Genomic DNA, 27,869 nt, shown 5'->3' on the forward strand with positions numbered 1-27,869 from the left:
ATACAAAGCCATGATATAAATTACTTTTAAACCATAAAACCAATAGTAATTACTTTTTTATAGAAAGATTAATTGTATAAAGCTGCTTTCAATTAAAAGATGATGTATAACAGTCATACTAATTAAATTCATATTAATTTGAAATTACAAGAGGATTAAATAGCATGACTGAACTGACAAATTTTTTTCCAGTCTCAAAAATATTATGTAGTGTTGATACTCTATTATAATATGACTTAAGTAAATCTTGTTTATGAATATGCAGCTCTGATGTCTCTATCTATATATAAAGAGTATATGTGTATATATACATGTATGTATAAATTTTAAATTTAAAAATTTTAAATACATAAAGGAATGATGAATGTTAAAATATGACCAATATGACAACTCATTAACAGAGTTAACTGACTATGAATCAGAACAAATTCTTGCATCTTCACCTCTATAGCATGTATCTGAAAAAAAAAATTAATATCCCTCCTGTAGACTTTGACAATATCACTAGCATAAAATAATGTAAGCACTATTCCCTAATAAAGGTAGCCACCAGTGTGCTGTGGCCACCAATAATGAGTGTCCTGCAACTTTTTGAGCTTCTTTGAAACTCTATTCATAGTTCTTTCTGCGGGTGTATCTGTGGTTGTTTCTGCCTCATTGTGTGATAAATTTTATCTTTCCAAACTCAACTTGCTTAGTCAGGCATGAATGGGCTCATTTTCCCAGAAGTGGAGGACCAGGCTCCATGTATTTGGCAGAGAAGTTTTCTCCTTTGCAAAAGTTTTTTCTGGTCTCAACGAATATTTTTCATGTTGATTTTCAACAGTTTCTCTTATCCTCCATCCTCCCCCTCTGCTCATTCTCTCTCTACCACTTCAACCACTAAAGTTGTGAAAGTGCATTTACAAATGAACCAATCTTTTATGGCAAGAGCAACTGAGAAATCTTTATTTATTAAGACATGTAAATGATCATGATTAGAACCTAGAATTTATACTTCCTTCTATAAAATTATGTTTTCAATATTAAGAAAAAATCCAGAGGGGTAATAAAAGATACCATCATATTTATTTTCAGCCTAAGAAAGCATATAGTTTGCTTACCTTTAATAATGTTAGGTTTTGGTGGCATGCTGAACTCATAGACTGTTGGTTCTGAATATCCCAATCTATTGGCAGCTGTAATTTGAACTTCATATCCCATTGTCCACTGTAGATGCTCTAAAATAATGTGGTCTTTATTCCCCTGCACTTTTTTCTCTAGCCACTGGTCTTCTTTATCTTTCTGTAAAGGCAATACAAGTATATTTTGTAAATACTCATGCACTAAAGTTGTGATCTTTAAAAAAAGTTATCTTGAAATGGAACAAGTGGGTTTATTGAATCAAAAAAAAGGATACTTTCTCATCCACTGGGATAAATTAAGTTGTATATAGATGAAGTTATTTCTAAGATTTTCCCACAAAAATTGTAACTGTTTTTAAATTAGCTGGAGTGAAAATTCATAATTAATCCTTGATGATTCAAATGATAATTCACCTCCATTAAGATTTTTTTTTAATTTCACATATATCAGTTTGCTGTTTGGCCACTTTGTTGATTATTAATAATCATGTGAACAGGGAAAACAAAATATTATATATAGAAAAAGCTTAACATACCCATTAAAATAATTTCCAGAGACTTGTTTAATGTTTGGAGCAGGGCAGGCAGTGGGTAGTAAAGTGTCTTACAAATAAAGTCTGGAATTTTAAAATATGTTTAAATTTCCATTATCATTTTTTTTATTACTATGATGTTTTGGACTTATAATGAAGCAACATACAAGAAAAATTATTACCTGTTAAACAAATTTTTAACATAAGAAAATAAAATATGTTATCCTATCCTGAACATTCTACACTTAAATCCAGACTCTTTTTCTAAAATAAATGTTTTGGACAACATGCTATTTGAATAACCCTTTAAAAAAATACTATGACTACAGTTACAGATAATTGAAATAATTTTATGGATTAAACTATCCTAAGCAATGTGAGCATTCAGCTGAGCCATATGTTAACCATTTAAAGTTTAAATGGTAACCTCTGCCTGTGTCCCTCATCTACATTACAGAAATGAGGGTAGCAGCTGCCTCTGTTAGCTTTCATGAGGAAGCAAAGAGGAAAACTGAGTAAATTGTATATTCCAGGGCATTAAGAATCATAAACACTTAACAAATGACAGCTATTATTAAAAAGAAAGAATTTCCATAATAACTATACAGAAATGAAATTATATTTTCTCTGAAATCACATATCTAATAATCCAATAATCCATCACTGCCACTGAAAATCTCAATTTCCCAGAGGTGTAATTATAAATAAATTGTAACCTGGACATAGTGATAAATAGAAATATAGATATATAAACAGATCAATAGATCGATTAGTCAATCTTTTTTTAACCTCAGAGCTCAGCCCCGTATTACGTTAGGTTGACCCAATATTTTACAATGTTTATTTGACTAGAAAGAATAACAATGTTTTCTACATTTATAGTGAAAAATTAAGATTTATTATCTAAAATCAAATTGTGGAAGTTCAATTCATGATTGCATTAAATTGATGGTACTACAAATATTAAGTATCCTTCAAAAGGAAATAAGACCACATTACAGTTTTGGTACCATACTGTGATTTTCTTTTCCGACTTAATTGGTTCCATAGAACTTTTATTACAGAGGAAGTCGGCTGGCCTCTTTTGTTGCTTCATCTAAAACTGGAGATACTACCCCCCTCCAAGTGTTTCGGACAAGCACTTAAAATTATCATATAAACAAGAGGTAAATTCCCTTGCTTTTTGAAACTTATAAACTGACTAATTTATTAGACTGGGCTGGTGTCCAGTGTTATGAAGTGTACTGAAAAGCCACTGGAAAACAACAGTTTGGACCAGAAACCTTGTAACTTGTCTAAGTCATTAAATGACTAGTAAAGTTAAGAAATAAATTTAGGTGTGTTTTTGAATTGCTTAGAATAGCTGTGTCATTAGCCAGGATTGTCTCAACATCCCTTTCTTCATCAGTTCATTCATCAATTATTCAGTCTTTAGTGGATAGTGAGACTGTTCAGGAACTATGAACACAGCAGTGAATAAAACATGTACAAATCCTTATTTTGGAGTTTACAAACCAACACAGAAGGAAGACATGAGTTCTTTGAAAAACAAGAGGGTGTTTTGGGAGCATATAATAGGGAGAACTAATAGAGTCGAGGAATCAGGAAGGTTTTCTCTGGGGAAGTAATGTCAACTTTGCTGGAAATAAGAAATTCCAGTACCATTTTATTTTCATTCATCCTCACCTAGTGAATGAAGATATGATTCCTTCACAGAAGTTTTGATCCAAAAAAATAGGCAAAATGATTGAAAACCTCAGAAACATGCACAACCACTGGGAGATGTAAAAACAGACACTGTATGTGTATTGTTTTAAGTACATGTAAACACACTTCATAAGTATTGACCAAAAAATATATATAAAGCTAACAAAAATCTCCACTGAAAAATAATTTTAGATCATATGATATATGACATATATATACAAACATACATATAAACAGTAAAATACATATATAAATCTTTGATATGTTGTAAATTGTATATAGACACATATACAGAAAGGAGGAGATGAGGAGTAGGAAGACTGAATGATCAGATAAGGACAAAGTTACACAAAGCGGTAGAGAGTTGCCCCTGTGGATGTCCCCTTACGTCAATAATTAAGTATAAGTTCTAATTTATTATCAAATGCTTGGTGAAAGTGAATATTTGTGTGGAAATCCAGAGTTGAGTTTTGCTTTGGATCTGAGTGGAGATGTGGGTGAAAGAGCCAGAATTAAGCCAACAGCTGATATCTGGATTACCTTAGCATACAATTTATTATACAGAGGGACGAAGAGACTTCACGTCCTTTAGGTTATTCTCCCAAACTACTATTTCTGAGAATTGAGTATTTGAAGTGAAGCTTCCTGACAAGCCCAAGGTATGCAGATAGTCTCTTGTGAATTTCCAGTCACTTAACTTTCAACTGTTGAAGCTCTTAGCCTGATAAATAAAAGCCCCTCCATCATTTTAGATAGTTGGGCTGATGGCATAAGGAACCGAAAGGAGTGCTACTAATTTCCCCAATTTGAATCAATTTCATCTTCCATTCACCATTAGACAAGGAGGCTTTTTAATCCCTTAATTGCTATTCCTAACGAATGGGGGAAAAATAAAGTGGGTGTTACCCTATACTTTCCTAGGCATCAAAATCTCATTTATGCATTTGTAGAGTGCCTCATTTACAGAACTTAAATGCTGAGGGAACAATTTAAGATAATCTAGATGCCAAAAGTTCCCCTAGGTAATTCAATGAGATGATTTGCTGAATATGTCTATTATTAATAAGCCAGTTAAATGTTGAAGGGCAGCTATTGCAAAAAATATGGTCATTTTGCTTTGATATAGTTTCTTTTAAGCAATCCTTTTTGTCGAAACATAGATAGCAGGGCCATATGACCATTAAGGGAACTCCTTAAAAGTTATTCTAAAATCATAATGTCAGCATATAGGGAAATATCTGCTATCAGCTGTATAGAGAGAAGAGTGGAGGAGAGATGGAGATGGTTTTGGTTTGCTTATCTGTAGATGACTCCTTGACTGCTTTTATTCATACTAAGAAGAAATCTACTAACTTTCTTTTCAAAGTCTCAGGATATATATGGTCAACATCATCTTAAGTAAAAACTGAATAATTATAAAAAGAGAGGACAATAGAGGAGGTGAGCTTGTATTAACCTGATTAATTTTAAAGTTCCTGTGATTGCACTGTGTTACAATTTAAGATTGTGTGTTCCCATGCAAGGCAGTTCCTTGTTCCTGGACTTCCAGTAGCCTGGTTCAGCTATTCACTACTTGTATGACCTTACAGAAGGCCCCCGAATTCTCTAAAGCTCTGTTTGCTACTCTGAATATGAGAGGTGATTTAGCAATCTGGATAATTTACACACACACACAAACACACACACACACACACACACACACACTCTGTTGTGATTGGGAAAAATGCAAGGTTTGGAAGTTTTTAGGAGAGTTTCAAATTCTAATCTCTTTTTTAACGTTATTATAGTTGATTCAAACTGCCTTTGTTCCAGGTCCTGAAGCTTGGTAAAATTTTGTAAAGTGGACCCTACTTTATTGATTCCTACTCTCTATCATCGAGGTACTTCTTTAGGGAAAAATAAGATCTAATTTTTCCCATTCATCACCTTCTGTGTTCTCACATCCCATGAAAATTCACACAGTGCAAGTGTTTTCCATTGCATTTATTAATTCTTGTATTTATTAATCTAGATACAGGATCATTTGTAATTGCACAATATAGACTAACTCATTTATTGTCATCGATGCATTTATTCATTCAGACAACAATTAGTCTATTTGATGCTAACAATACAAGGATTAATAAAAATCATCATTTTCACTAACAGCAAAGAAAATAAAATACCAAAAAGTTCAGTACTCTTTAATGTCCATAGCTATTCAATGTTGGAAGATATTTCAAAACTTAAACTGTTGGCTTTAAAGAAATGTCAATATACACATCTAGACATAATTAAATGAGAAAATAAGTTATTCATAAACTATTAATAATTTATTAGAAAATAAGTTCCCGCAACAACAAAACCCCAATTCTACTTATTTATTATTTTAATACCCTTTTCAAAATTAACTTTTCTTTTTTGATGGCCATTGAGATACAACTTTCCAGACTTTAAGTCAGGCTAAGAAGGTCAATTATGACCTAGCAACACATGCTAGAGCAGTCTTTCTAGTCCCTATAGTATATTCCTCCAAATTGATGTTAGGTCACTAATTTTATTTAACCCTTCTTAGCTCAGAAAATCTATTTAATGTACCAACACTAAATGATAGTTATGATCCAATACTTATCATCAAATTAGAGAGAAAACAGTGAAAAACTAATGGAAACATGTACAAAAGTATTTATTAAATTATATAGAGTTATTTTGACATTACAATGTGAAGTAGGTAAGAGTATTCTGTACATAGAATAACTGCTTTAATTTTTTCTATACACGTTATGAGATTAATGCTTGTCTTTATTCTCCAAATACATTGTTTAATCTCACTGACTTATTAGAGATGTTAATTTTCACAATAGGTCCATGGAGGCATCTAATTCTGCTTTTATTACTCTAGTTCTGTTCTAATAGATTCTGTCTTCTTAATAAGTCACTGAACAAAGTTGTGTGCTCTATCTACTACAGGATAACACAGAATAATGTGTTTCCTGATTCATAATCTATAGGAAGTTAAACATTCTCTATATTACAATATGATTAGTCTTCCTTTTCCAGTGAAATGCAGGTTTAAATATTCAGATTCAATGTCTGCTATAAATCAACACTCACATAAGGAACATATTATCTCAATTTTGTTTCCTAGCTTATAAAACATATAGTCCTGTGCACAGGGGAGTTGAAAGGTAGGGTCAAAGAAGCAATCAACTAAAACTCATAAGAGTGTTCCTTACTTTCCAAATTTACCTATTTTATTTCCATAGAGGTTATCCAACTAAAAAATGCATTACATATAGCTAAATAAAATTTTAAGTTGTTCAGCTACACTTTATTCCACTGTGGAATTCATGCAGTTTGAGGAACTAATCAATGAAGTAGCTTGGAATCATAGAAAGAACAGTAATAAGTTATTTTTGAAATAGCTATTATTTCAATTACAAGTGCAAATATCAAGGTAGTTGCAGCTATAAACATTTAGCAACTGAATCTTGAACATGAAAGTTTTTAATATGAAGAAATAACCTGTTGAGAAAAAAAATGTGGAGAAAATTATTCCTCCCCAAGATGGGCTGTTGTTTGACCACATAAATATAACTTTATACTGTATCTTGGAATTTGCAATTGGGCCTGCAGAGCATAATATTTGCAGGATGGAGGAGATGGTAAAGGGAGAGAAAGAAAAACATAGGAATATGGAGATGATTTTAGTGTATTGGAGTACAAGGCATACCACTAAACCATATGGTAAAGATGAAGTGGATCAGAATGGTTGTATTTGGAGGCACAGGTCCTAGGCGATTGAGTTAAGATGGGACAGTGGATGAGGAGTCAATACAATCTCCACAGGCAAATTTCAATTCAGCCCTTACTGCTGCAAAAGCGTTTCTGCTATAAAGTCTCATGTTTTGTTCCCCATCCCCACAGGTGACCAAGTCACCCAAATTCTGTAAGGTTCAGTTTGTCCATTAAAAAATGTGAAAAAAATCACTTTATGTATGATTATATATATATTTTTTCTTCCAAGAGTTAGCAATACCTTCCTTGATATACAAAGGATATGAGGAATTACTTTTACAAATCTTACCGTAGAAGCCCAAAGTTCTACTAATAAAACAATGTTTCCTGCTAAAATGCTAATAAGCTTTAGAGCAGTAGCCCAGTAATTGATTATCCATCAATTATAGCTATGTTTGAATTATGCAACCAATCATTTTCATTACAACATTTAAAATGAGATCCACTAGTAATTTTTGTAGGTAGATAAAGCTGGCTCTTAGAAATTAAGAGGAGAGGGTTGGCAGGACAGAAATAAGATGGAATTGGGGAGAAACTAAAAATTTCTTTTATTGGTAGAGTAAACACAGATATTGAGTAAATAGGCAAAAGCAGGACATTGCTAACATTAGGCTGGTTGGGGGTGGGGTGGGGAGAAGAAAGGCAAAATAATGGAAGCTAGAGATTTACTGAAAACAAAACTTTTTCTTTTTCAAGTTTTAATCTGAGGTGGAGGCACATTTACTACATGTAAAGGTAAAATATATTGATGATCTATCTAAATTTGAATCACTCAAAATTTTCTAATCTTATTATAGTTAACAATTTACTTATCTATAACACTACTTATCTGTGTCCTTGTATGTTTCACACATAATTTCTCATAGAAGACTAATTCTAATACACATTAAGGAAACAAAAGTAAACTTGGTCAGCATTTTAAACAGCAATTTATGTTTTCAAATATATACATATATTTCCCCTTGAATGTCTATTTCCATTTTGTGAATCTAATTGGCTCTAAACAGATGTAGTGATACTCCAGTGAACATTTTCATTTCAACAATGACTGGGACCACTATTTGCAATAGAATGAGAGGAGGTGGGAGATGCTAAACATACTGTAATGGGTGGTTCTGGATGGACCACTGTTATGCCACCCAAAGTGCCAATAATGTGTTTTTTTAGATACATAGGATTCATGACAGGGGCACTGTTATGGACTAAATTGTGTACACCCTCACAAATTCATATGTTAATGTTCTAATCTCCAATGTGATTCTATTAGGAGATGTAGCCTTTAAAAGAGGTAATTATGGTTACATGAGGTCCTTAGGATGGAGCCCTAATCCAAGCCCTAAGAGGACTTGTATTTTCATAAGAAGAGGAAGAAATACCAGAGATGTGTGTGCACAGACAAAAGGCCATGTGAGGACACAGCAAGATGGTAGCCATCCAGAAGCCAAGGAGAGAGGCCTTGGGAAAAACTAAACCTGCTGAAACTTTGATCTTGGTCTTCCAGACTCCAGAAATGTGAGAAAACACATTTGTGTTGTTAAAGCCACTTGATCTGTGGCATTTTGTTATGGCAGCCCTAGCAGACTAAGACAGCCTTTATAATAATATAGGTAATTACTTTAACAGTATGTTGAAGACTCCATTGTTTAGCTGACCCAACTCCCAATTATAACACCTTTCTTTTAGTGGTGGTCATGAGACATATTCTATCTAATGAGACATAATTCTAATTCTGCTTCGTGGAGTTTTTGAAAAATGTGTATGGTATTGTTGGAAAAACAGAAAAGTTAAGCTTAAACAGCCTAATGCTCCTTTTGTTCTTTTTGCTCTCTTCACGTTCTAAAGGTAGATGTTAGGGCAACGTCTTAGGAACACAAGATAATCTATATGAAGACAAAAGCCAACATGTTAAGGATGAAAGAATATCAGGAAAAACAATTTGGACACCTGACTATATAGCTGAACAGTCACAGCATTCCGACATATGCATGCTGTATTAATAAAACTCACTAATAGATGCGGAAAAGATACAATTTGAAAGAATAAATATTTGCCATCATCAACTGAAATTAATGATTCTGGTTAAAGTCAATATAACATTTGTGTTATTTCCAATATCAACTTTTCAAATGGCCAAGACAAGCACAGCTTTTAGTTTTAGGTAGAAATTATACATATAGAGAGTATATTAAGCATATTTTTACAACTTGTCATTGAACTTCAAGGTTCACCATGGGATTTCATTGAGGTTACCTACAAATTCTTACCATTCATCTGGATTTTGTGCCATAAAATTTTCTGGGTGCAACTGTAGGCCACAATCTGCATTCAAGTTCTTTTATCCCAGTTTAGTTCCCACTAATTTGATTTAAGTGTATGACCCTTACAGAGAGACTCTTTCCCTTCCAAAGAGTTTCCAGATGGTCAAATAAGAATGACCAAGAAACCTGGTTTGACTACTGAAACACCATCAGATTCATAGAGAGACAAGTGAGCCTTTCAGAGTTCTTTTAGAAGGGAGGCATGAAGTCTCCATAGCAGATTACCCATAAGACACACACAGCTGTTCATCGTCCCCAGCTTGAAACCTGCAACAAAGAGTGGTCCTAGGAAGGGGATATCAGTTGGAAATGTAAAAGACTGAACTGGTGTCTAAAATTAATTGTTGACGTATGCTACTCAAAATTAGACTCCTTTTTACTATCCCTCAGAATTGAGATGTTTGGATACTACGTATAAAATAGACAACTGATGGAAACATATTGTACAGCACAGGGAACTCTACCTAATGCACTGTGGTAACCTAAATGAAAGAGAAGTCCAAAAGGGAGGGGATATCTGTATGTGTATGGCTGACTCATTTTGTTGTGCAGTAGAAGCTAACACAACATTGTAAAGCAACCATACTCCAATAAAAATTATTTTTAAAAAATGAAAATATTTAGATGTTTGTGTTTAAAAGCAGCAACATTATAATTTAGAAAATTGTGGATTTGTGGGAAAATAGTTAAAATTCATTAAGGAGCAATTACACTATTTTCTAAAATATAACAAACTTGGAAAGTATTAATAGGTGTTCAATAAACATAAATATGAAATTGAGACATTATGGGCCTAATCATAAACATTAGTAAAACAGAAGGGAAAAAAATAAATTAAAAAAAAAATGATCACCTAAATTTCCAAGGTTTGCCTGATGTGGAGAAAAAAAAATGAGGAATATTTTTCAATCTGTTTTGTGAGGCCACCATTACACTGACACTATAAAACAAACAAACACAAAAAATTAATCATGCCAACTAGAAGCCAGAAAAAATTTTAAATTCAGTGTTACATTTCAAAAATTGCAAGAAATGAGTAAGTGTTGAAATACAAAAAGATATATGTGAATTAAAAATGATAGCTGCACATAATTTTGTCACAGAAACAAATTTAAGGGAATTTATTAAACATATTAAAGTGAATTTTGAAAGGATGGAAAATGAGACAAAATTAAAATAAATAGAACTGACAAAGTATTATGGAGATAATCATAATCATTAGTAAATAAACCTTACAAATTTTAATTAAAATTGTCTTCCACTTTTAACATATTCCATAGTAGACACAAATACTCAATGGTTCTTATGGCAAAGTTGTTAACAGAAATCACCTCTAGTGGACTTTGAAGTCATTTTCAGATGAAGGCAAAATCTATCAGGTGACTTCCTTCATCACTCTGCAACTAGAGGACACCCTTAATCCCCTGCATAGAAGACAAGTCCCAAGGCAGCTTTGAGCTGTCCAAAGTCCCATATTAGTGCTAATTAAACTTGAAGAAATCTATTCCCTCTTTCTCAAGTTAAATGTGGCCATTCTTTTTAAAATGTTGATTAAGGTGATTTATATTGTAAAATCCATATTAAATAATAAATGTATTTTGAGTTAATAATAATTTAATAATTCATGAAAATGAATAATAAAGAAAATTTGAGATGTGATTTGTTTATCCTACCTACAGTAACTAAAGTTGAGAAGATAGCTTAGCTTGAAGTTACCAAAATCAAGCAGAGTGGAAGGTGAAATATCCTGCTAACCTTGTCAGAAAAACAGGGAAAATGATATCTCATTGCTGAAATGTTGCTAAGTTTAGAAATCACAAGATGAAAACCATAGCATTATTTTGATTATGTACACTAAGATTTTACAACAAACAAACAAACAAGCAAACATTCTACATCATATAATGATGAATTTCAGCAATGGAAAATTAACATTTGAATTCCTATGAAAACACGTTATCATTGTTGTTACCTAATATGCATTCACTTCTGATATATCTATGAATTCAATGCAAATTTAATGCAACTTGAAAACTGTGCAAAATGATAATAAACAGGGTACTTACACTTCTATATTTCACGATGTATTCCAAAATAGGGGCCCCTCCATCATCCTGTTTGGTGATACTGAGTTTAAAGCTCTTCCCACTGCTTGGCTGTCCATGTATCGATGGAGGACTTGGTTCACCTATATATGCAATACAACATTCTTAATATTTGCACAGACCTCATATATGTAGAGAACCTGAATTTTAAGTAAAAAAACACTGTCATGGGCTTCCCTGGTGGCGCAGTGGTTGAGAATCTGCCTGCCAATGCAGGGGACACAGGTTCGAGCCCTGGTCTGGGAAGATCCCACATGCCGCAGAGCAACTGGGCCCATGAGCCACAACTACTGAGCCTGCGTGTCTGGAGCCTGTGCTCCACAACAAGAGAGGCCGCGACAGTGAGAGGCCTGCGCACCGCGATGAAGAGTGGCCCCCGCTTGCCACAACTAGAGAAAGCCCTCGCACAGAAACGAAGACCCAACACAGCCAAAAATAAATAAATAAATATATTAAAAAAAAAAAAAAAAAAACACTGTCATGTAATCAAAATGTATGATGTTATCCTGGGTTTATCACTTTCTACTTGCCCTTTGTTGTGATATAAACTCTGATCCTCTTTTTACCCATCCAAGAAATAGAAACATTCATAAATCTGGAAGTATCATGCCAAAATTGTGAAAACTCAGAATTAAATATAAAGTTTATATTGCAAATGCTCTGAGAATAGAACTCATTACATTATACAAGTGTACAACTTTATTTCTTGTATTAATAGTCTACTCTCATTTTTTTCTAATATAAATAGTTTGTAAACATTTTGTAAATATTTATGAATATAAATATATTGTCATCAAACTATATAAAATATATACCTACCAGGAAATACAATAGCTTAGCAATTAGTTATCTGCTTTAATAAACAGTTTTTAGCTAGATGCAGATTTTAACAAAGAAATTTTGTAGTATCAAATCCATAGGCGGGTCACAAATCTGTCTTTTTTCTTTTTTTTTTAAATTCTAGTTTCATGAAAATACTTCCTTTTAGAGTTATTATTCATATGGAGATGGTCTTATAATAAAGATATTTGTAATATTTTTAATATGAACAGGGATCTACTGAAGTGGAAGAATTTTCTATATGAAGGATGCCATCACTGTTTGGCAACTTGGAATGGGAATTCTCTGTCCTGTGTCACTTATGTGATGTCCTTGGGCATGCACTGGCATACTTTGCCTCTGTTTACTCCAATTCCCTATGGATATGGATATGATAAGGTAACACTAAGAAACTTTTAGTGGACATGATTTAATTTGCAAGGTTTCAGAAAACTGTAGTACCTGGCCTACTCAGAGGAATGCCAAATGACAGACAAACTAAGCAGAATATAGTGGAGAGGATGACATGCCTCCCAAACTAGAGAATCTGGGGTTTTTCTCAGCAGATTACCTTTATTTCCAATACAGTGTTTATAAACTTAAGCAAGTGAGTATTTTATTTTAGAAAAGGCAAATCATTAAAGAAATATGACAATTGAAAGTGTTGGCATGCAAGTAAATAGTAAAATAGCCTTGCATATATAGTACAACCATATAGAAATAAGGTAAGTGGAGAAATTATACAGTGATTGTTCATTAAAGTTCATTAAATTCGTGTGAAGGTATTATGACATGACATGATTTACAAGCAACATAATGTATTTTCAATAAATGAATTAAAACTACTCCACAAAACAGTACAATAATGTCTTAAACTAATTCAATAAGAGAATATGAGAAAAAACTATGAAGGGTGGTGCTGCTGAGGACAGCAGAGAAGGGATAGATCTCCATTTAAATAAGGCAAAGTCGTTCTAGAATCATTTTAGTCTGAATGTAGGATTAGGAGTCAAGATGTACTTGCAGTCGTCCTGGTGATAATAATAAAGAGGAACTGAAAAAGACACTGGCATCAGGAACGGAGACAAGAAAACACATCTGACATTTTTTGATAACCAACAGAAAAGAACTGGTCACAAATTAGGATAAGATAATTATTGCTGTCAATTTGCCTACCCTAATGTAAGTATATGATAAACAGGGTTATGTATAGATTATACGGCGTTTGTTTAGTCACACTCAAGTTTTCTCACATTTTTAAACAATTTATTCAACATAAAGGAAATCTATACTGTTTTAAGTCTATCTAACTTCATGTAAATGCAGTTGACTTCACTCCAAAACAGTATAGTAACAAGAAGGAGGCTGCAATAGTTATTCTTCTGCAGTCACCACTGCAGTGGATTAATTTAGTATACCTTTTTCTCACACTTAGAGTCTATGTAATTCATGGAATAAAGGCAATGGTCATGCTTCAGCAAAAGACTAGAACATTAAAGATGTTACATAGATACTTTTCTACTCTCTCACAGAATATAGTCTGAGCACTACAATTTAATTAATCAGACTGAATAAGTAAGATACCTTCCTGACTGGACTATTTCCTGAGAGCAATTTTACTGTATATATTGCAGTGCACTTTTCTTTTTCCCTTGCTCCAGCACAATGTTACTTTTTATAAATCTGAGATGCCACCATCTTCAGAAACCACTTCAACAAGGGCATAATTCACTTCCTCAAAGTGTTGAAATGTCTCCCTGCATTTTAAAATTCCACTTAAATTTGCAAGTGAAGAGCACAGTAATAAAGAGCAAAACAGAGAAGATTACTTACGAACTGGCAATGTTTGGAAAATTTCTATTTTACTGTAGTCTCCTTGTCCTTTTCCATTTACAGCTGCAACTCTGATTTCATAAGTTGTATTTGGTTCCAGGTTGCTCAAAACAACAATTGCTAAAAGAAAAAAAATATGCCTATGATTAATGCATTTTAATAAGTAAAACAAATCAAATTATTACAAAGCTGAGTGAACAATATCACTGTAAATCTTTCCACGAAATACCTGAAAAAAACACATAAGAAGACAATGATTTGTGAACAATCCTCTTCTTCATCTCTATTTTAGCTCTCTACCCACATGCAGTAACTTTCAAAGAAGAAAATTAGTAGCTCCTTTTGTGATACTTACAACTCACAAGGTAGAAAGTAAAATTTTTCTTTTGTCTTTTTAATATTCAATTTAAAAAAGAATTTAAATAAAACATCTTTACAGCATGCATTCTCAAATACTTTGCCTACTCAAAATAGATGATTTCTACAGAAGTTAATGCAGATATAGAATTCAATATCTAGAAGTCTGGCCTCCAGTATAAGGTGTTTGAGTCACATCAAAGAAGTGTCACTAAGTTGACTACTGTAATAGTGGATCATTTGTTCAATAATCTCAAATCAAATTAAATTATTTTTAACACTAGCTTGGAGCTTGTCATCTCTTGTATTTTCTCTCTGAATTTCTTCTCAATTATATACCATAACAAGCCTGGATTCAACATGACACAAAGGAGAAGAAAGAATCTGAAAAAGTACAGGGATATAAAAGTTTATTAGAAACATCCCTTGGGAGTGTCAGCCCCTTTAATTTACCAGAAAGTTTTAAATACAATTGCAGATTTCAAAATTTTGCATCTTTAAAATTCCTTTGGTGGAGCTAACAAAATTTCATAGTTGCTTCTATCTTTACTGTTTTTGCTAAAAAGGGCAAAAATTAACTAGTGGAAATGGCAATGCCTTGATGAACAATCAAAAGGAAGTTATGTCTGGCTTACATAATAACTTAAAGTCAGATGATCAGTTCATAATAGAAGACATAATCAATCATAAAATAAAAGACTAAACCATAAGTAATCAGGATCATGTTTGTAGGACTATTGATTAACATGAACAATGACTGAAGACGATACACAGTCAATAAAATTCCAATATAATTTATTAACATGTTTCTAATAATTAATATATATTCACTAAATAACATTTTTCATTTTATGTTGAATGAAAACACTTAATGAATTTGTTTTGATACTTCCTTGTGCTCCCTTCTTTTCCCTAATATTATCATATATACCAGATAAATATTAATGGCAAAAATATGGTTCAGATATCAACCAGACCTTATTTAATCTAGTATAGATGTTTCAAAATCATTAGAAAGGATACATTTCCAATTAGTGAAATTTACGTTTGTATTTCTCAGTTTCTATACCTTGTAAGAAAACTGAACTTGCTTTTGAGCGTGCATGACCTTGTCAAGCCTCAGATGAAAACACATGGTGTCAAAGTTAAGGAGGCCAACTGGGGAAAAACGGATTGGCAGGGAAATACAACTGATTAGAAGCTGCAAGGTAAATCAGAAAATTAAGACTTGAATTCAATTAGTTCTGACAAGCTAACAACCTGTGAGCTTTTTCAGGAAATCCAAACCCAGTTGTCCTGGAGTCAGTGAAATACATAATGTCAGCCCAAGAAAAGAAGACGACTACAATGGAGAAACCGTTAGTGGACAGATGACGCTGATCATGAAGATTATGGAAAGGGAGAGGGAATCAAACTAAGAGTTAGGCAGCTAAAATGCTAAGAAGTTGGAATCCTATTGACCTTATGAGAGAAAGCTTCTGCTCAAGGTCAGCATACAAAGGAATTCAAAAGTTAAAAAATTCATCATATTTTATCATTTAATCAGTTAATAAATATAGCAAATTTAAAGCCAAAGTGAGCTAGACCTGCAGAAATTAATGCCTTATGAAAGTGTGTTTATTCTTCAGGACTTGTAATAAAAATGCTTGGGCCATTGGACAATAAATACTGTAATGGAGTAGTTTGTATCTGATTATCCTCTTCTTTACCCTAATGAAGAATGACTTGATGTAGCATGGACATATGAGAGACTCCAGCAGGAAGTAACCAGACTGCAATAACCTTTGTAATAAGATACTTAGTGATGCAGACTTTAGACTCATGAAAGAAGTCATGTGGCTCTGGGCCAGATTCCACCACTGACTGAGATTCAACCAAGTCTTAGGACTGAGGTGGTCTCTCAACTTCTAAAAAGACACTTTTATTAAATGTAATAGAAGCAAAGTATAAAAATAAGTTGAAAGAAGGTATAGATAAAAAATTGTGATTCATGAAATAATCACCCCTGTATATCAATTATTTATGCAAGTGGGGATATTATCTACAGACTGTGAAATGATACAAAATAATGGATCATCTAAAATTTATTCATCTTTAACTTTCTGTTTAATGGAAAAATATTTTATGTTTACAGGCAAAATAGTCTTAGTGATACTTATAAAACTTAACATTTACACAGATAATCTATACAGAGAGTAGGGTACACAAGAATATATGAGAGTTTGACACAGATGCTTTTACTGCTACAGATAACTTTGGTATGTGACGTGCCTCTCCATACTCTATGATGTAAAGATGCAGCTGCTACCATCGTTTTAATATCATGAGATAGACTGTAACTCAGCTGTGTGGAACTGGTAATGCTTAGATTCAATTGTTTGTCTTTATGTAATCAAACAAGAAAAGCAACAGAATTTAAATCACACAATTTTAATTGTAAATAAAATTCTCCATTTCATCAGAAGTGTGGAGATCAGACTCTTCATCCTTTTAGGTTAAAAATGCATAACAATAGAGCTATCAAAGTATCAGAGCAGATCAAATCAGGGAAAATTGAGGAAATTACTTGGATTAAACAATTAAAACAACACACACACACACACACACAAACACAAAGCAAAGCAACTCCATATTTTACTTGAATTATCTGAGTGATTCTAGTAAAACCTCTTTCTGGCTTGGATAGCCAGCATTCCTCTTTCTCTAGCATTTCATAGGAATTGTGAGTTTTGGGTGTCCCTCTACCTCTGCCAAGGGGAAACCTATTTCTTTAATTGCGTTCTGATCAAGTCAGAACTGATTTTCCCCATGTTTCCTTTTATTTTTCTGTTCTGTGTCAAGAGTCTCCTCTTTACTGACTGAGTTTCACATTAGGGCAGTTTGCCGAGGAGAGGAGAAAAGAGGGCAAAATGATGACTGAGCCGTTATTACAACATTGGGCTAAAACACTTAAACGTAAAGTGGATGAGGGAGGCCTTATAGAGGACCTTCCAAATGATAGGGGAGAGGTGTGGAAATAAGCCCATTAATGCCAGTTTTACAAAGTGATATACAAGAAATCAGTCTGTTTTTGAGTTCTGACTCTAAAGGTTTTGGTACAATAACCCTTATTATGAGGCTTATTAACATTGTGTGAACATAAAGATTACTGTGTGAAATAGAAAGAACTCTATAAATTGGGACTAATTTAAAGAGAGGGAAAGGAAAATATTCAGGGGAGGCAAAGCCTACGTCTGTAATTTGACTTGCCTTTCTTTAATGAGAGGATGTATACATGAAATCATCCATAATTTACTGGCATATTACCAAACATAGGGTTTCTGAATACACAAGGTAGGGCTTGAAAGCAAACCACCAATTGAAACACAAATTCTGTGTACTCTATAATAGAGCACCTCAAATTATGAAGTTAGTTAATTAAAGACGTTCTTTTCCCAAATGTGTCCATACAATAGAACAACAGAACCACAAACTAAAGTGTGGGAATGGGTTATTTCTCTACAATTTATTAGAAATTCAAACTCAAAAATTAGGTGAAAGTAGGTCTAGATTACAAACCATTAAAAGTTCTCTAAGGACAAATGGCGTACATTAAGGTCTTTCACAGTTATATTCAGTCAGCATGATTTGGAAACCATACTGCAATTCTTCTGAAAATTATAAACAATAATGAATTTTTCTTTGACATGGCAACAGGGACAGGTTCTATTAAAAAGCTAATTTCCCTCACTAATATAATGTTTCTGTTTGATTTAAATATAATTAAGTTTCATAAATGGCCATTTTGTCACCTGGCTATAAATGTAAAAAGTACAGCAAAATACTGAAATGCATAAAAACAATGACATTTTAACTGGCAAATGAAAGGGAAATAGGAACTTTTTAAACTTTATTTTTACAAGTATGGAAATTATATTACTAGAGAAAAAGCTGAAGTTGTATTCTCTCTTTAAGAAGGGAATCAAACTTTATTAAAAGAAGTTGAACAAAATAAGTTTAGTTTGATCAGATAATGAATTGTACATTCCTCCATTTGGCTGTCAAGAGAAGCAGAGGCTACAGAATATTTACAACTCTTGGAGCAAAATAAGTTACATATTTACAAACTAATTATGCTGAGCAAAGGTCTAAAGTGAGATTAAATTTAGCCATGTTTTCTTAACTCTCTTAAACACCAGATGTCTCCATGCATTTTTCCTGTCATTCAATGTAGGGAGATAAGGACTCCCTCGATGTAGAACTACTGTATCATCCACCTAAAACGAAACTGTTCAGGTTGTCAAGAACTGTGAAATATGCCAGATAGCTATGGGAAATCACAAAGCTTGTCTAGGATAGAAGTGATCATTCAAAATTACACTTGTTGTTAATCTCCTTAGATAAATCTGAAAACATAATGAAATCCCCGAAGTTTCTCAACTGAGATTCAGCTTTTGTTCTCTAAACAATTAAAACGAGATATAAAAAAGCTTTCTTTTTGAGGGAGAGAATTCTGACTCCTTTCTGCAGAAGTTTGCAATAGGCATAAAAAAAATAAAAGTAAATTTTTACCTTTTTATTGCTAATGTAGAATTTTTTTTAATACTTTGACTCCAGTTATTCTTTACATACATAAGAATGACTTCAGGGATAGTTTCATTATTAATGAAAAGTGTCTTTAAGTTTTCTTAAGCAGTTTATGTAAATAATCATCTCAGTTCAATTGTATTTTCATTTATTTTTGAAAATATAAATTTTTATTTTTGTACAAATTATACTGTGTTTCAAGATTCCATTAGTTGCAAAAGAATATGAGCTCACCTTTTTAAAAGTACCTTGGAGACTTTTATGGATCATAATATAGAACTTGTATAAATATATATTATAATATAAATAACATTTGTGGATATATTTTTGTAATAAATAATTCATATGAATATATATTTTGATGAACAGTAGAAAGAAAAATTAACCAGATGATTATGTGCTGTTTGTGTGGGGCTTTTATTCAATGTATTAATGACACTATTTTAAAATCACAGCTCATCATTTCTGAATCTTCATAATTATTTCTTTACTATATTTCTATTTATGTTCTTTTTCATCAGAGTATAAACTATGCATAAAAACAATATGGTCATTTAATATTTAGTTTTAACTGATGCAAGATTTTACACAGAAGTACTTGTTGTCCCTTGAAATTAAATGGCTTCTTCTTGAAATATACTCTCTTTGTAAACACCTTGATTTGAAAAGAGAAAAGTTCCATCAAAATTATTTTCATAAACTAATCATACTTTTTAAATTTAAAATATAATATTTCTTATCAAAGAGAAATTATTCATCTAAGGGGAGTGCAATTGATTTTTTAAGATCCACTTAGTATGTAAAATATGAGAGATATATAATTACAAAAAATTTACTTCTATAATCTAAAACAATAGGTTTTTATAAAATACCCATGAAATCTCTTGATGATTAAAAGTAATCAGAGTATTATTTTTCACTCACAAATATGCTAATTTCTCAAAATGTCTATATGAACAACATTCTTTTTTATGTTATAAGCTTTTTTGGGTTTTGTTTTGTTTTGTTTTGTTTTTGTCAGGGAGCATAAGTTAAGCTTTTGTAATTAAATACTCCTCTCCGTACCATGGCTATAAAAACTCTAAGCTTCATTTTAGTTATTTAACCTCTTAATAATATTTATAAATATTTTTCTGTTATTGATTGTGCCCCCTATTTTTGTATTTGAATGTTCCACTGTGAGAAGAGTTTATTGTAAGTATCTTATGAACAGAACACACATCATACATATCATATATGTTATCTCCAATCCTCACAAAGCCTAGATATTTCAAAAGCAGAATGAGAAGTCAATAAAGAGTTTTTGAATTGACATAAAAATATATGCTAAACAAAAGGTCATTTGAAAAACTGATTTTGGGGGGATCTTCAGGATGGCAGAGGAGTAAGATATGGAGATCACCTTCCTCAACAGAAATACATCTACATGTGGAACAACTCCTACAGAACACCTACTGAATGCTGGCAGAAGACCTCCGACTTCCCAAAAGGCAAGGAACTCCCCACATATGTGGGTAGGGCAAAAGATGAAAGACAAAACAGAGACAAAAGAATAGGGACAGGACCTGCACCTCTGAGAGGGAGCTGTGAAGGAAGAAAAGTTTCCACACACTAGGAAGCCCCTTAACTGGTGGAGATAGGGGGTGGCACTGGGGAAGGCTTTGGAGCCATGGAGGAGAACGTAGCAACAGGGGTGCAGAGGGCAAAGCAGAAAGATTCCTAGAAGGAGGATCAGTGCTGACCAGCACTCACCAGCCTGAGAGGCTTGTCTGCTCAGCCGCCGAGGTGGGTGGGTGCTGGGAGTTGAGGCTCAGGCTTCAGAGGTCAGACCCAAGGGAGAGGACTGGGGTTGCCTATGTGAAGACAGCCTGAGGGGGCTAGTGCACCACAGCTAGCCTGGAGGCAGTCCAGAAAAAATTCTGGACCTGCCTAAGAGTCAAGAGACCATGGTTTTGGGGTGCACAAGGAGAGGGGATTCCTACCTTGTCTGCCCACAGAAGGCAGAGCACCATCTTAAGGAGCTCCAGAGATGGGCGTGAGCTGGAGCTATCAGCTCAGACCCCAGAGATGGGCATGAAATGCTAAAGCTGCTGCCACTGCCACCAAGAATCCTATGTGCAAGCACTGGTCACTATCCACACACCCCCACCCCTGGGAGCCTGTGCAGCTCACCCCTGTCAGGGTCCCGTGATCCAGGGACAACTTCCCCGGGACAACACACAGCGTGCCTCAGGCTGGTGCAACGTCATGCCGGCCTCTGCCGTGTAAGCTCATGCCGCATTCAGTACCCCTCCCTACCACTGGCCTGAGTGAGCCAGAGACCCCTAATCAGCCACTGCTTTACCTCCTCCTGTCTGGGTGGAGAACAGATGCCTGAGGGCAGCCTGCATGCAGAGACAGGACCAAAACCAAAGCTGAACACCAGTAGCTGTGCAAACAAAGAAGAGAAATGGAAATTTCTCCTTGCAGCCTCAGGAGCAGTGGATTAAATCCCACAATCAACTTGCTGTATCCTGCATCTGCGGAATACCTGAATAGACAATGAATCATCCCAAAATTGAGGTGGTGGACTTTGGGAGCAACTGTAGACTTGGGGTTTGCTGTCTGGACTGATTTGTTTCTGATTTTTTATGTTTATCTTAGTTTAGTTTTCAGAGCTTGTTATTACTGGTGGATTTGTTTATTGGTTTGGTTGCTCTCTTATTTTTATTTTATTTTAATAGGAACATGCACATTGATAATTACCTTAAATGTAAATGGATTAAATGATCCAACCAAAAGACACAGATGGGCAGAATGGATACAGAAACAAGGCCTGTATATATGCTGTCTACAAGAGACTCACTTCAGACCTAGGGACACATACAGACTGAAAGTGAGAGGATGGAAAAAGATATTCCATGTAAATGGAAATCAAAAGAAAGCTGGAGTAGCAATTGTCATATCAGACAAAATAGACTTTAAAATAAAGACTATTACAAGAGACAAAGAAGGACATTACATAATGATCAAGGTATCAATCCAAGAAGAAGATATAACAATTGTAAATATTTATGCACCCAACATAGGAACACCTCAATACATAAGTCAAATGCTAACAGCCATAAAAGGGGAAATTGACAGTAACACAATCGTAGTAGGGAACTTTAACACCCCACTTTCACCAATGGACAGATCATCCAAAATGAAAATAAACAAGAAAACACAAGCTTAAAATGACACATTAGACAAATGGACTTAATTGATATTTATAGGACATTCCATCCACAAACACCAGAATACACTTCCTTCTCAAGTGCTCATGGAACATTCTCCAGGATAGATTATATCTTGGGTCACAAATCAAGCCGTGGTAAATTTAAGAAGATTGAAATCATATCAAGTATCTTTTCCAACCACAATGATATAAGACTAGATATCAATTACAGGAAAAAAGATTGTAAAATATACAAACACATAGAGGCTAAACAATACACTACTGAATAACCAAGAGCTCACTGATGAAATCAAAGAGGAAATAAATAACTATTTAGAAACAAATGACAACAAAAACACGAGAACCCAAAACCTAGTCCTCTCGCTGGAATGCAGCAAAAGCAGTTCTAAGAGGGAAGTTTAGAGCAACACATACCTACCTCAAGAAACAGGAAACATCTCAAATAAACAATCTAATCTTACACATAAAGCAATTAGAGAAAGAACAAAAAAACCCAAAGTTAGCAGAAGGAAAGAAAACATAAAGTTCAGATCAGAAATAAATGAAAAAGAAATTAAGGAAATGATAGCAAAGATGAATAAAACTGAAAGCTGATTCTTGGAGAAGATAAATAAAGTTGATAAACCATTAGCCGGACTCATCAAGAAAAAAAGGGAGAAGATTCAAATCAACAGAATTAGAAATGAAAAAGGAGAAGGAACAACTGACACTGCAGAAATACAAAGGATCATGAGAGATTATTACAAGCAACTATATGCCAATAAAATGGACAACCTAGAAAAAGTGGACAAATTCTTAGAAAAGCACAACCTTCCAAGACTGGACCAGGAAGAAATAGAAAATATTAACAAACCAATCACAAGCACTGAAATTCAAACTGTGAAGAAAAATCTTGCAACAAACAGAAGTCCAGGAACAGATGGCTTCAAAAGCGAATTATATCAAACTTCTAGAGGAGAGCTAACGCCTATCCTTCTCAAACTCTTCAAAATATAGAATTTTGAAGAGTTTGGTATCACCCTGATACCAAAACCATATAAAGATGTCACAAAAAAAGAAAACAACAGGCCAATATCACTGATGAACATAGATGTAAAAATCCTCAACAAAATACTAGCAGACAGAATCCAACAGCACATTAAAAGGATCATACACTATGATCAAGTGGGGTTTATCCTAGGAGAACAGGGATTCTTCAATATACACACATCAATCAATGTGAAACACCATATTAAGAAACTGAAGGATAAAAATAATATGGTAATCTCAATAGATGCTGAAAAAGCTTTTGACAAAATTTAACACCCATTTATGATAAAATCTCTCCAGAAAGTAGTCATAGAGGGAACCTACTTCAACATAATTAAGGCCATGTATGACAAACCCACAGCCAACATCATTCTCAGTGGTGAAAAACTGAAACAATTTCCTCTAAGATCAGGAACAAGACAAGGTTGCTCACTCTCACTACTATTATTCAACATAGTTTTGGAATTTTTAGCCATAGCAACCAGAGAAGAAAAAGAAATCAAAGGAATCCAAATTGGAAAAGAAGAAGTATAACTGTCACTCTTTGCAGATAACATGGTACTATACACAGAGAATCCTAAAGATGCTACCAGAAAACCACTAGAGATAATCAATGAATTTAGTAAAGTAGCAAGATACAAAATTAATGCACAGAAATCTCCTGCATTCCTATACACTAATGGTGAAAAATCTGAAGGAGAAATTAAGGAAACACTCCCATTTACCATTGCAACAGAAACAATAAAATTCCTAGGAATAAACCTACCTAAGGAGACAAAAGACTTGTATGCAGAAAACTATACAACACTGATAAAATAAATTTAAAATGATAGAAACAGATGGAGAAATATACCATGTTACGGGATTGGAAGAATCAACATTTTGAAAATGACTATACTACCCAAAGCAATCTACAGATTGAATGAAATCCCTATCAAACTACCAATGTCATTTTTCACAGAATTAGAACAAAGAATTTCACAATTTGTATGGAAACACAAAAGACCCCAAATAGCTAAAGCAATCTTGAGAAAGAAAAGCGGAGCTTGAGGAATCAGGCTCCCTGACTTCAGACTATACTACAAAGCTACAGTAATCAAGATTGTATGGTACTGGCAAAAAAAAAAAAAAAAAAAAAAAAAAAAAAACGGAAATATAGATCAATGGAACAGGATTTAAAGCCCAGAGATAAACCCACACACATATGGTCACCTTATCTCTGATAAAGGAGGCAAGAATATACAATGGAGAAAAGACAGCCCCTTCAACAAATGGTGCTGGGAAAACTGGACAGCTACATGTATAACAATGAAATTAGAACACTTCCTAACATCATACACAAAAAATAAACTCAAAATGGATTAAAGACCTAAATGTAAGGACAGACACTATAAATCTCTTAGAGGGAAACACAGGCAGCACACTCTATGAGGTAAATCACAGCAAGATCCTTTTTGACCCACCTCCTAGAGAAATGGAAATAAAAACAAAAATAAACAAATGGGACCTAATGAAACTTAAAAGCCTTTGACCAGCAAAGGAAACCATAAATGAGACAAAAGACAACCCTTAGAGTGGGAGAAAATATTTTCAATTGAAGCAACTGACAAAGGATTAATCTCCAAAAATATACAAGCAGCTCATGCAGCTCAATATCAAAAAAACAAAAAACCCAATCCAAAAATGGGCAGAAGACCTAAATAGACATTTCTCCAAAGAAGATATACAGATTGCCAACAAACATGAAAGGATGTTCAACATCACTAATCATTACAGAGATGCAAAGCAATACTACAATGAGGTATCAACTCACACTGGTCAGAATTGCCATCGTCAAAAAATCTACCAAGAATAAATGCTGAAGAGGGTGTAGAGAAAAAGGAACTCTCTTGCACTGTTGGTGGGAATGTAAATTGATACAGCCACTATGGAGAACAGTCTGGACCTTCCTTAAAAAATTAAAAATAGGACTACCCTCTGACCCAGTAATACCAGTACTAGGCATATACCCTGAGAAAACCACCATTCAAAAACAGTCATGTACCACATTGTTCATTGCAGCATTATTTGCAATAGCCAGGACATGGAATCCACCTAGGTGTCCATCAACAGATGAATGGATAAAGAAGATGTGACACGTATATATAGTGGAATATTACTCAGCCATAAAAATGAATGAAATTGGGTCATTTGTTGAGATGTGGATGGATCTAGAGACTGTCATACAGAGTGAAGTAAGTCAGAAAGAGAAAAAACAAATACCATATGCTAACACATATATATGGAATCTATAAAAAATATATGGTTCTGAAGAACCTAGGGGCAGGGCAGGAATAAAGATGCTGACATAGAGTATGGACTTGAGGACACACGGAGGGGAAGGGTAAGCTGGGATGAAGTGAGAGAGTAGCATTGACAATATATACACTACCAAATGTAAAATAGATAGCTAGTGGGAAGCAGCTGCATAGCACAGGGAGATCAGCCCAGTCCTTTGTGTCCACCTAGAGGGGTGGGATAGGGCGGGTAGGAGGGAGACACAAGAAGGAAGGGATATGGGGATATATGTATACATATAGCTGATTCACTTTGTTATACAGCATAAACTAACTCAACATTGTAAGGCAATTATACTCCAATAAAGATGTTAAAAAAAAGGAAAAAAATAATCCAATAAAGGACACTTGCTAAATCTACAGTTGTTATCCTTTATCACTAATTTATTGAGTCTCTTCTTGTGTTGCTGAATAATTAAATCACATTTTACTTCTCCAAGTAAAACTTTTTGCCTGTGTAAAAAGTCCACCATTCAATTCCCATTTGATGGTGTGTCATTGAATACTTAGACTTGGCCAGTTTGGGTGTACTCTACATTTCACAGATAAATAAATGGAGGCTCAGAAGATCAACCAGCCAAGAAATGCAAAGCTTGGATTCTCTATCTTAAAGTTAAATCTTTGTATTGTCCCACACGCGTATCCCAGCCTGTAAAACCAGAGTACAGAAAATCACTTGTAAGCAAGGAATCTAAAAAGTCCTCATAAACCTGAACATGAGGAAAATGTATTCTCTCTTCTCAAAGACATTAATTACATATAAAAATAAAAACTATAAACTAATAAAAATGATAACTCTGTATATACATTTCAAGATTTAACCTAAGCTTTTAGAGGGCACAACCTCTTTCTTGGAATATTTTACTTATTCCTGTATTCCTGGATTCTCATCTGAATGAACAATGTAAATCCGTGCTGATGATCTTCATAAATTCTCATCACTATAAGCTGGATAAAACTCAGTGATTTTTCCTTTAGTTCACAGGAGCACATTATATTTACAGCAAGATGCAATAATGATAATTCAGAGCAAATCAGATTAAACAATCTGATTATTAATAGTTCTGATTCTTAAGCCTTTCACTTTAGAAGAGAGACATTTACCAGTCACTTTTGCCTATTGTGCAGAAGTGTAAAATATGAAATGACTGTGGATTACATTTTTCTTCCTTTTTTTTACAATTCATAAGAGCTTATTGCACTTGTGTTTAACATAGACAGATAATTTTTGCAATCAATTTCTCTTTTGCCTTTCACCATGTGAAATATAGCCACTTAGAAATGATAGCCATTTTTACTTAGGCATATTTATGTTGGAAATTGTATAATCATAAAAAAATATTTATTGTAAAGAATCTTAAAAAATCATTGGAGCTTATGAAGTTTTAAAAATCTGTAGCAGCTTAGATCTAACACTAAGTAATGATTATTTTAAATTATTTCTAAAATTGTGAAACTGAATAGTATGACATGTGGAGGGAAATCCAGTTTCACTCAGGCAACTATAAGTAACATGGATTCAAACATGGAATAAAAATCTTAAAGTGTAACTTGAAATGATGTTAAAATATCTTTTAGCTATTGGGAAACTACAAGATAATTTTTAAAAACCCACAAAAAGCAGAAAACAAGCAAACAAACCAGAACACCCTTTTAGACCCATTTCATTACAAGTGGTAGGCAAAGAAGTTTGTTGAGAAATGATATATTACATGAAGTAGCTATCACAGATTCATGTCATTGGATCACATGAATTCTTTAATCATTGTTTATGAAAGATATCTGCTAATAAATCACAAAAGAAAATGTATAGCAATATGTGTTTTGAGAACACCCATAAAAGAAAAAAAACACAAAGATAAGAGAAAAATTAAAAAAAAGAAAATTCATTTTTATAGTTAAAATAAACCACTCTGTGTGTGTGGTTTGAAAGGAGGGGAGACAGAAAAGACCTAAACTTATCATCATGTTATATGCAGTGATATCTTCTGAGGTGCATTTCCAAAAAAATTTAAAAAGGAAGTTTTTAAGTAACATAAAGACATATCGATTATTTCTTTATTTTTAGTGGCACCATACACAACATAGAAAATTCCCCATAAATTTAGGAAAGTCATAACTTAGAAAACATCATAATATGGCAAAGTG

The 27,869-nt window shown here is 33.6% G+C and overlaps 1 protein-coding gene across 4 annotated transcripts in view; it reads right to left on the reverse strand.

Moving 5' to 3' along the window:
* The window catches only part of NCAM2 (neural cell adhesion molecule 2), a gene marked incomplete at both ends in the record, with an annotated part of 482,494 nt that overhangs the window by 37,522 nt on the left and 417,103 nt on the right, over positions 1–27,869 (reverse strand). For all 4 annotated transcript variants that reach the window (XM_081234865.1, XM_081234863.1, XM_081234862.1 and 1 more), the window contains 3 exons: positions 1,104–1,284; positions 11,526–11,647; positions 14,217–14,336. In XM_081234865.1, the coding sequence (XP_081090991.1) occupies positions 1,104–1,284; positions 11,526–11,647; positions 14,217–14,336 (423 nt within the window). The remainder of the gene's footprint in view (positions 1–1,103; positions 1,285–11,525; positions 11,648–14,216; positions 14,337–27,869) is intronic.

This window comes from Mesoplodon bidens (genome assembly GCF_964165515.1).
Source record: "Mesoplodon bidens genome assembly, chromosome: 5".
NCBI classification, from domain to species: Eukaryota; Metazoa; Chordata; class Mammalia; order Artiodactyla; family Ziphiidae; genus Mesoplodon; species Mesoplodon bidens.